Source organism: Silurus aristotelis, assembly GCF_946808225.1.
Source record: "Silurus aristotelis genome assembly, chromosome: 20".
NCBI lineage: Eukaryota > Metazoa > Chordata > Actinopteri > Siluriformes > Siluridae > Silurus > Silurus aristotelis.
Window position 1 is genome coordinate 15,643,092 of NC_139593.1, and position 11,658 is coordinate 15,654,749.

Genomic DNA, 11,658 nt, shown 5'->3' on the forward strand with positions numbered 1-11,658 from the left:
AAATTTCTCTTTCACTCTTGCAGATAGAAGGGTATCACACTTTCCAGTATTGAATCACTTAAAAATGATTTTAAGATGACCGTTTCATTTTTAATTAGTTTAATAAATGATAAAAACTTATTTATTTGTATTGTATTTTGTATGTGACATCGTGGCAGGAATAATGCAATACCTACTGCTGTATCATATTTGATACACAAATTTTCAACACAATTTTACTATAACATTCTTTAAAATATATAAATTATTAGTTGCTTCAAAAAAGTACATATTCGTATAAAATAATCAGTAACGACATCAACTTTATTTTGACCACCACTTATTCAAAATCTGGAAAGTCAATTTAGGAAGGCAGCCATATTGGAAAAACCTTGCTAAAGCCTGCTGTTGACTGCAGTGCATAGATAACTCCAATAGGGGGCAGAAGACAAGTCTCAGATTGTATTCAACAGGTTTTTGAGGAAAGTATTGTTAATGCAGGTGGTGCAGAGGTCCCAGAAACTCATGTATCAAATATGATACATTTGGCGTAATAGGATTAACTTTCCACGTGACTTTGATATAAAAAGGATCATTCCGAGCTCTGCTTTGTAAAAGATCTCTCCGGGCAGTTATTCGCCTCCATATCGTGCATTAAAATTGTTTAACACACATCAAGCTGTGAATAAAAAAAAAACAGTCCGAGTAGAATTTTCGATTTTGTTAAAAACATGCTTTATTTAACGCTCTCTTCACTCCACAGTCAAACAAACCAACGAGTTTGGATTCGACAATGGAGATTTGCCGTTCGTTTTCTCCTTAAATAAACTTTATTTACATATGCGATAATACTGATTTGACGAGCCGAACTCTGCGCTCGGGACACTCTGAGAGGCGTACCATGTGACGATGATGCCACCCTTCCTCGTGACGGAAAGGAACGTGACATCAGACCAGACAAAAATGGCAACAAACGAAGTGAGGCGAAACCAGAACACCGTAGCACCTTGTCCGGAACTGATGATCATAAAAATCTAAAGGAACAATCGAGAACACTTCGGTTGTGCGTAGAACAAAAATGTAACATTATTAACTCGACGTTCACTCGTTGAAAATTAGTGTTTAAAGCAATCGGTTGCTAAAAAAAAATCACTCGATCACAATTTTCTGCAGTTTGATGTTAGCGTGATATGTGCATATAAAAAAAAAAAAAAAAAAAACATAAATCCATCTGAAATCAGAACTATTTTAAAACAAATGTAAAAACCCATTATATTGGATCTTAGATCTCAAACCATCGCAATCAAGACGTCCATGTATGTCAGGCATAACATTATGACCATCTGCCTGATATTGCGTTAGTCCCCCTTTTTTGCTTTCAATTTGAGATACAGAAGGTCTTCCGCTGGATCGGACCACACGGGCCAGCTTTCGCTCCCCACGTGCATCAATGTGCCTTGGTTCCTTCCTTGGACCACTTTTGATAGATATTAACCACTGCAGACAAGAGGTGCAGATTTGGAGACCCTCTGACGCCCAGTTGTCTAGCCGTCACAATTTGGTTCTTACGCTTGCCCATTTTTTCTGCTTCTAACGTGTCATCTTTGAGGACAATATGTTCGCTTGCTGCCTAATAAATCCCACAAACTAACAGGTGCCATGATGAAGAGATAATCAGTGTTCTTCACTTCACCAGTGGTCATAATGTGATGCCTGATCGGTGTATAACGGTTCATTAATTCGATATACTTCCATTTCACGCTAATAAGCGAATGTTTTTGTACGTTTTCCGCATCACGTCTGAACATCGCTGGTAGGTAGAGCAGTAGAAATACGCTGGGCATCGCTACATGTTTTCTTGCTTTATGATCGGGAATTTTTCACCTTTCCGCCTCATTGCGTGTTCATCTGGACCATCAGGGTTAAACCAGAGTTCTCATGTCCTATATAGATGATCGTAACAGCTCGATAAAACATGTACATGACCTTGGATCCTCTGATTTCTTTCCTTCTCCTCATCATCCTGTATTCCTGCCTCCTGGGGTTTCAGCCGCGGGCACTCAAAACACTCCTACACCTGGACGGGAGACGGTTAAAGGGTCATGATGTCCATATAACAACGGGGCAAAATCAGAACGTGTTTCCATCAGCCGCTGTGATGGGAATATTCCGAAGGAGGAGGAGGAGGAGGAAAGTAACGTGATGAAGAGCAGCAACTGTCAAACACACCTTCTAAAAGAATTTAAATAAAAACACATCCATCCTTGTTCATCTTTTCCACCTTGGTTGCAAGATTTCCGTAGGGATCAAAAGTGTTGAATGGAAAACGCGGGTCAACTCAAAAACCAGACGGGGCCCATTTCCCCATCTCTCCTCCGCATCACTGCTGCCCCCTGGTGGTGATGCCCATGATGCGTCCATCTAATGTTCGGTAGCACAGACTCGCCTCTTTAAAGTCTCTTGCGTTTTCTTTGTTTTCTATTTAAATTTTTATTTTCCAGATATAAAAATGAAGTCCCTTCGCTCTCCGAAAGGAAGCGGGTGATTATACATTTATGTGCTTGCCTGCTGTGATGATTGGCCGAGCGAACTCCACAAAGTCATCGATGAGGACCGGCCACGCCCCTGAAACAAGAGAATATCATTTCACATTAAGAAGTTTATAATTGATTGGCCACACATAACGCAGAGAACTTCATAAAGTCTTTTATTGTCGACTAGAACTATATGGACAAACGTATTGGGAAGCCTGACTTTTCCAGCCATTTGTGGTTCTTCGTCAAACTCTAAATACAAATTTGGAGTCACACAATTGCACAGGATCTTCAGATGCGGCAGCATGACATTTTCCCTTCACTTAAACTAGGAAACCCAAACCTGTTCCAGCAAGACAATGCCCCTGTGTGCAAAGCAAACTCAATGAAGATGTGCTTTGCATAAGTTGGAGTGGAAGATCTCCTGTTATAGCGCTCTGACCATAGCTGTATTATTGCTCCCCACGTGCATCAACCTGCCTCCGCCGCCCAGGACCCAGTCGGTGGTTTACCACTGTTCATTCCTTGGAGCACTTTTGATAGATACTGACCACTGCAGACCGAGAATAACCCACAGCTGCTCTGACCCAGTCGTCTAGACATCACAATTTGTTAAACTCTCCCTTACTCTTGCCAATTTTTCCATTTCTAACACGTCGACTTCGAGGATAAAATGTTCACTTGCTGCCTATTAATATTATTAGACCATAACATTAGACCAATGAAATTGCCGAACGGGTTCAGGTGAACCAATGAAACCTCTTTATATTAAATCAGATGCGCTCCCACTGAATCGGGCCGCAGCACATCAGAAATATGGATGATGTTCCTCTGACGTTTGACCTGCCGCTCACTCGGACTGTCTACAGGAAATGCGAATCATTCGTCACGCTGAAAACAACCGGGCATGAAAACACGCACTTCACCTGTGTTCTGAGCTGCACGGCATCAGGAGAAAAGCTTCACCGATGGTGATTTTTAAACGCATGATGATGCCAAAAGATAAAGTCTCGAGAGAAATAGTTGTGAAAGGAAGGAGGAAGACAGTGAACAATGACTTTCTTGGTAGGCTACTGTTTAGATACAAGCCGTGTTACAGACACTGTCTTTCGTTAAACCCTGTGTAAAGTTCATTAGTTTCAATGTAGGAACCTGCAGCTTATAGACAGGTGCGGCGTATTTATGTTGAAAATAAAAATCTTTGTCAAATTCAGTGGGTGCGGCTTCTATTTGGGTACGCTTAATAGTCCAGAAATTACGGTATATATTTGTTTGGTATTACTTATAATGTTTTTGTCTGCGGTTTACTTTTACAGATTTTGTTTGTTAGGAAACTAGTGATTTTCTTCATTTCTTTCTTTATTCAAGTTCTTTCCCAGAGCACTGTACATGCAGATCTACAAAAAAAAAGGTTCAGAATTATTCCAGGTTATTCCAGGTGCCCGGACCTAAACTCAGTGTTTAAGGCATATTAGCAGATGCCTTTATCCAGGGTGAGTAACTCTTATCTCATTTATACAACGGAGCAGCGAAGGGGTTAAGGGGTCTTAAGTCCAATCTTTGGGTTCAAAGGTCATCCCAGCCACACCAGGCTGCCACTCTAGGGCCTGTGAGCAAGACACGTTGTATAAATGAGATAAATGTAAGTCACCCTGGATAAAGGCATCTGCTAATATGCCATAAATGTAAATGTTCCATAAGTGTAAGGGATCTGTAGAGTGTACTAAAGACTGATGTGTGTTTTTATTATTATTATATTTAAAGTGAACTCGCTTCTATTACATTTCTCCTCTATTGTCCTGAGTTATAAAGTGATATAAAGGGAATAATTGCGACACACTAAAACACACTACACAATTCACTGGAATTCTATATATAGAACGACTCTTTCTATGTATTTCAATGTTCCAGCTCACCTTCCTCATCATAGTTCGACATATCATCCGCAATCATGTTCCCGAAGTCTAAAAGAAGATTCCACGTGTCTTTAGGGATCGAGCGCTTGTGGTGCTCCTGCAAAAAAAAAAAAAAATAATATAATACTATACTATAGGAAAAATATAATACTAGCAGTTCTGCCAGGAAAGCTAATAGTTTATATAAGTTTATAGTTTTTATATATTTGATTATACTATTTTGTGTGAATGTTTGCATACCAGCAGAAATGTGTTCCAGAGGTCTAGGAATTTGAATCGGCCTGTCAGAACCAGGTTCCAATAGGCCACAGCCATCTCTAAGTCTGGACCCCGGACAGGATAGAGAGAAGTGAAAGACGAAGATCAGGAAAGTCAGCTGAATAGAGATCGATCAGACAATGTCCTACTGAAAGGTACTAGCGCTGTAATAGGACTCACTGTATACTGACCTGTACTATATAATTCAGTTTAATACATTTTATTTGTACAGAGCTTTTAACAATAGTCTTATAATAGATATAAATTCCAGATACAATTCGATTCATTTTTATTTGTATAGCTCGTTTAACCGTTGACATCGTCTCCGATATTTTTACAGAGATAAAGGTTATACAGTTGTATAAAAGAATGTAAAATACGTTTAATGCCTTCAAGATTGTTTCTTAATTTTAAGTTTATCCCTAATGGTTAATTACTGTATATTTGTTCTCTTTTATATTATATCTATAACATCTTTGCCAAAACTATTGGTGCAGATTAAACAATGAAGTTTGTACGTTCGATCTATCTATCAATCCATCTATTCATCCATCTATCACTCCATCCATCAGCGGCAACTGTGGCATGGAAAACCTCCCTGAGAAATCTTCAGAGGAACTAACAGAGGCTTTTGGGTTAAGGGCCTTGCTCAGGGGCCCAGAAGTGGCAGCTTGGTGTGGCTGCAATTTGAACGCACGACCTTCAGATCCAAAATCCGATGCCTTAACCACCAAGCTCCCCTCTGAGAAAGTTAATCCCTTGTTTATTATAGGCATTAAACTTCTACATTGCCATATTTAGAACCTGTAAAGCCGCTTTGAGACAATGTCCATTGTTAAAAGTGCCACATATACAACTGAAATGAATTCAATGCTCAACACTAGTTATGGAAAATGTAACGAGCGACTTCCAATTCATTTTTGAATCAATAATTTACTCAATAATCCTTATTGTATTAGAGGTCGGACGATTTATCGGTTTCACCAATACAGTCAGCACCGATAGTTGATTGCTGAAACTGTCTGCAAAAATTCCATACAGGTAGTTTTTCTGGGTTGCGTTATACAGTCACAGCCTCTGGAGGCAAATAACCGACACCACGTGCTGTTTATTTGTCTTTTTTTATTCATTTTTTGGATGCAACTGTTTTTATTTATTTGAGGTGCTACTTTTTAAAACACATTTATTTTCCTCAATATTTATTCATATAATTAATATATTCATATTTATTTAATTTATCACATTTTCATGATTCGGTACTTTTCTTCAGTTCAGTACTAATTAACATAAATTTACATTGTTTTTTGGGGGTTTTTCTTTTTTCCAGTATCCATTTTTGTTTTTAAAACACAAATGTATATTTTTTATAACCTATATAATGCATGACTCATCAAAAAGGATGTTTTAGGCATTACACAGGATCGCTTTGTAATGAGTGAGTCCACTTACCTAAACCCTTCTGGCCTGGATTCTTGGCAAAATGAAAAGTAAACTGGTAGAAATCTTTAAACTTCCCAGAGTCTTTAAGCTCCTGTTCTAACCGAGGTAAGATGGCCTTCAGTTTCTCAGGACTGTCACAGCTATAGAGACACAGAAGCACATACAGATCAAACTGTTTATATACAAACCCGATTCCAAAAAAGTTGGGACACTGTACAAATTGTTAATAAAACCAGAATGCAATGATGTGGAAGTTTCAAATTTTTATATTTTATTCAGAATACAGCAAAGATGACATATCAAATGTTTAATCTGAGAAAATGTACCATTTTAAGGGAAAAATAAGTTGATTTTAAATGTCATGGCATCAACACATTAAAAAAAAAGTTGGGACAAGGCCATTTTTACCACTGTGTGGCATCCCCTCTTCTTTTTATAACGCCTGGGGACTGAGGAGACAAGTTGCTCAAGTTTAGTAATGTCCCATTCTTGTCTAGTTTCTCAACTGTCTCAGGTCTTCTTTGTTGCATCTTCCTCTTTATGATGCGCCAAATGTTTTCTATTGGTGAAAGATCTGGACTGCAGGCTGGCCATTTCAGTACCCGGATCCTTCTTCTACGCAGCCATGATGTTGTAATTGATGCAGTATGTGGTCTGGCATTGTCATGTTGGAAAATGCAAGGTCTTCCCTGAAAGAGACGACTTCTGGATGGGTGCATATGTTGTTCTAGAACTTGGATATACCTTTCAGCATTGATGGTGCCTTTCCAGATGTGTAAGCTGCCCATGCTACATGCACTCATGCAACCCCATACCATCAGAGATGCAGGCTTCTAAACTGAGCGCTGATTATAACTTGGGTTGTCCTTATCCTCTTTAGTCCGGATGACATGGCGTCCCAGTTTTCCAAAAAGAACTTTAAATTTTGATTCGTCTGACCACAGAACAGTTTTCCACTTTGCCACAGTCCATTTTAAATGAGCCTTGGCCCAGAAAAAACGCCTGAGCTACTGGATCATGTTTAGATACGGCTTCTATTTTGACCTATAGAGTTTTAGGGCCCGAAGATTACGGGCATCCAGTATGGTTTTCAGGCCTTGACCATTATGCACTGAGATTGTTCCAGATTCTGTGAATTTTTGGATGATATTATGCACTGTAGATGATGATAACTTCAAACTCTTTGCAATTGTTCTCTGAGAAACTCCTTTCTGATATTGCTCCACTATTTTTCACTGCAGCATTGGGGTAATTGGTGATCCTCTGCCCATCCTGACTTCTGAGAGACACTGCCACTCTTAGAGGTTCTTTTTATACCTAATCATGTTGCCAATTTCTCTAATAAGTTGCAAATTGGTCCTTCAGCTGTTCCTAATATGTACACTTAACTTTTCTGGCCTCTTATTGCTCCCTGTCGCAACTTTTTTGGAATGTGTAGCTCTCATGAAATCCAAAATGAGCCAATATTTGGCATGACATTTCAAAATGTCTCACTTTTAACGTTCGATATGTTATCTTTATTCTATTGTAAATAAAATATAAGTTTGTGACATTTGTATAGGCATTACACTCTTATTCACAATTTGTACAGTGTGCCAACTTTTTCGGAATCGGAATTTTCCTCACTGTGTATATATATATACACACAGTGAGGAAAATAAGTATTTGAACACCCTGCTATTTTGCAAGGTCTCTCACTTAGAAATCATGGAGGGGCCTGAAATTGTCATCGTAGGTGCATGTCCACTGTGAGAGACATAATCTAAAAAAAAAAAAATCAAAAAATCACAATGTATGATTTTTAAACTATTTATTTGTATGATACAGCTGCAAATAAGTATTTGAACACCTGTCTATCAGCTAGAATTCTGACCCTCAAAGACCTGTTAGTCTGCCTTTAAAATGTTCACCTCCACTACATTTATTATCCTAAATTAGATGCACCTGTTTGAGGTCGTTAGCTGCATAAAGACACCTGTCCACCCCATACAATCAGTAAGAATCCAACTACTAACATGGCCAAGACCAAAGAGCTGTCCAAAGACACTAGAGACAAAATTGTACACCTCCACAAGGCTGGAAAGGGCTACAGGGAAATTGCCAAGCAGCTTGGTGAAAAAAGGTCCACTGTTGGAGCAATCATTAGAAAATGGAAGAAGCTAAACATGACTGTCAATCTCCCTTGGACTGGGGCTCCGTGCAAGATCTCACCTCGTGGGGCCTCAATGATCCTAAGGAAGGTGAGAAATCAGCCCAGAACTTTACAATGACCTAAAAAAGAGCTGGGACCACCGTTTTCAAGGTTACTGTTGGTAATACACTAAGACGTCATGGTTTGAAATCATGCATGGCACGGAAGGTTCCCCTGCTTAAACCAGCACATGTCCAGGCACGTCTTAAGTTTGCCAATGACCATTTGGATGATTCAGAGGAGTCATGGGAGAAAGTCATGTGGTCAGCTGAGACCTAACCCTAACCCTAACCCTAACCCTAGAGCATTGAAGATGGGTCGAGGCTGGTTCTTCCAACATGACAATGACCAGAAGCACACAGCCAGGATAACCAAGGAGTGGCTCTGTAAGAAGCATATCAAGGTTCTGAAATGGCCTAGCCAGTCTCCAGACCTAAACCCAATAAAGAATCTTTGGAGGGAGCTCAAACTCCGTGTTTCTCAGCGACAGGCCAGAAACCTGACTGATCTAGAGAAGATCTGTGTGGAGGAGTGGGCCAAAATCCCTCCTGCAGTGTGTGCAAACCTGGTGAAAAACTACAGGAAACGTTTGACCTCTGTAATTGCAAACAAAGGCTACTGTACCAAATATTAACATTGACTTTCTCAGGTGTTCAAATACTTATTTGCAGCTGTATCATACAAATAAATAGTTTAAAAAATTGTGATTTCTGGATTTTTTTTTCTAGATTATGTCTCTCACAGTGGACATGCACCTACGATGACAATTTCAGACCCCTCCATGATTTCTAAGTGGGAGAACTTGCAAAATAGCAGGGTGTTCAAATACTTATTTTCCTTACTGTGTATATATAATGTATGTGTGTGTGTTAGAACACCGAAAGCGTTGTTGTAAAAGTCTGACCCCAGCTCGGACATGCCATCCAGGAACTCTTTCCGGCTAAATTCACATTGCGTCGCTGCCCGGAACTTCCAAGCCACCACGAGGATGCTCATGCTGGCTGGGTCCTGAGCGAGGTCGTCGCAGAACTGCTGGATGCCATCGATGCCGATTTTATTCTCATCCTGTGGGTCTGTGAAAGAGGTTACGAGAGGCCCATTATTCATTATAAGCATACACTATACACACAAAAGTTTGTAGACACCTGACCATAAGGTTTGTATGTGCTTTTTGAACATCCCAGTCCACATTCAGAATCTCTGCTCCTTCAACAGCTGGAGGTCCTGGCTTGTGACTTGGAACTCTCCTACGGATGCCTTTTGTACAGTCTTGTACAGTACTGTATAATTAAGTATACAGTAGGTTTACTGGTCGGCGCTATAAAGGGTTTTGTGTTTTGTCTTGTGTCGTCTGTCTGCACTGTCTGTCTGCACTGTTTGCACTAGGTTGCACTCGATGCACTTTATGTAACTTGTGTTGTAGCTCTATGTTGTTTTGTTTGTTGTTTTTTAGTGTAGCACCAGGGTTCTGGAGAAACGTTGTCTCGTTTTTACTGTGTACCACTGTGTATAGTAGAAATGACAATAAAAGCCTCTTGACTCTTGACTCTCTTGTGCCAAGTCTCGTTCTTATGGCTGAATCATGAACACTTAGCGTAACTGAGGCAAGTGAGGACTGCAGATCTTTAGATGTTGTTCTGGGTTCTTTCATGAGCTCCTGGATGAGTCGTCGGTAGGACGGAGACTCCTGGGAAGGTTCACCAGTGTTCCAAGTTTTCTTTATTTGTAATGATAACGGCTCTCACCGGGAGTCGCTAGAATCCCAAAGACTTATGTTTTTGTAATCTGCTGTTTATTGGGGTTATGACCAGACATTTTTTTTTTTTATGTAAAATGTAAATATTTTGCAGGGTCAGATGAATGTTTCAAAACCGTTTATCACCAATCCTTGAGTTTGAGGCTTGACCTGATATATGTAGGTCTCTATTACAGGTTGACTGTGGATTTTACCGATAACGACAGCCTTGTGGTAGCTATCGTTAATTACATTTTATCTGTTAACTTTAGTTAATGACCTTAATGAACTAACATACAGCATGAGGTGTCAGGGATTTGCCTCTAGAGGCCGCCCTCGTACTGTATAATGACTTTTTCAGCAACCCGGAAAAACTATTGGTATGTATTTTTGCAGATAGTCCCAGCAATCAACTATCAGTGATGATTAATCTGTAAAACCGATAAAGTCTCTATGACTATATGTCTAAATCTATACTATATGGACAGATGTGAAGGAAAGCAAAGGACCAAAACAATTTCCTGTTATACCTTTGTATCGGTTATAAAGCTGCTCCAGCTTCTTGCGGTCCACTGTGGTTTTCATGGATTCCTTATAGTAGAGATCTGGGTTCTGGTAGTAGTTGTCCGTTGCCACTTCTAGTTTCCAGTCATTCTGCGTGAGGCAGTAGACGGCTGTCCTTTCACCAGCCTGGGTAAAAGACATAAACTCTCGAACCTTCTCCTTCTGTGATGACTTCAGCTTATGCTGTGGAGTAAACACACACACACACACAGTTGAGCAGTTGAGAATTAGGGACCTTGTTCAGGATTTCTTCTTCTTTCGGCTCCCTTTAGGATCATCGGTCTCACACACAAACACAAAATCTGCAAATGTGGAGGAACAAGTTCATTCACACTGTCAGCTCCAACATCCTGACCTTCTACTTCTCATCATCATCACCACCACCACCACCACCACCACCACCACCACACACACACACAAACTCTGCATAAGCAAAAAAAAAAAAAGTACATGCACACAGTCAGCTCCAACAACCTGACCTTCTACTTCTCATCATCATCATCATCATCATCATCACACACACACACACACACACACACACACACACACACACACACACACACGCGCAACCACACACACACACACACACACACGGCTAATACGACACAGTCGGAAGACAACTCCCTTAAACACAGATCCCTCCTCTCACTGATTAATACCCTTACACCTTTTATGTATTTAGATCTCCCTCTGTCTCTGTCTATCTCTCCCTGTCTCCGTGTTCATTTCTAAACATAAAGTTTCTGTTCACCAGTACATCATTATTGTTGTTATTATTATTGTTATTTCCCCCCCCCTCCATCTTACCTACCATTTTTTTTTATCTCCCCGCTGTTTGACCAACTTGATAGGCAAAAGCCCGCACTGCGCATGCGTGGGACTTCGCCGGGCCTGCGCCTGGGACACCGTCGCGGTGACGTCAGCAGCGGAATTAAATTTTTTTTATTATTTAATTTTTGTTATTATTAATTATTATTATTATTATTATTATTATTATTATTATTATTATTATTATTATTGTTATTAGATTTACAGGTCTGT

At 39.9% G+C, this 11,658-nt stretch overlaps 1 protein-coding gene across 1 annotated transcript; it reads right to left on the reverse strand.

Annotated features, from left to right (window-relative positions):
* Window positions 1-697: 697 nt before the first annotated feature.
* Window positions 698-11,504, reverse strand: dcun1d2b (DCN1, defective in cullin neddylation 1, domain containing 2b). The gene is given in 8 exon segments (XM_083522477.1): window positions 698-2,604; window positions 4,430-4,526; window positions 4,670-4,752; window positions 6,137-6,267; window positions 9,223-9,391; window positions 10,584-10,800; window positions 11,429-11,434; window positions 11,436-11,504. Coding segments are annotated over 8 exon segments (837 nt in total). The 5' UTR covers window positions 11,490-11,504; the 3' UTR covers window positions 698-2,524.
* Between the last annotated feature and the right edge of the window lie 154 nt (window positions 11,505-11,658).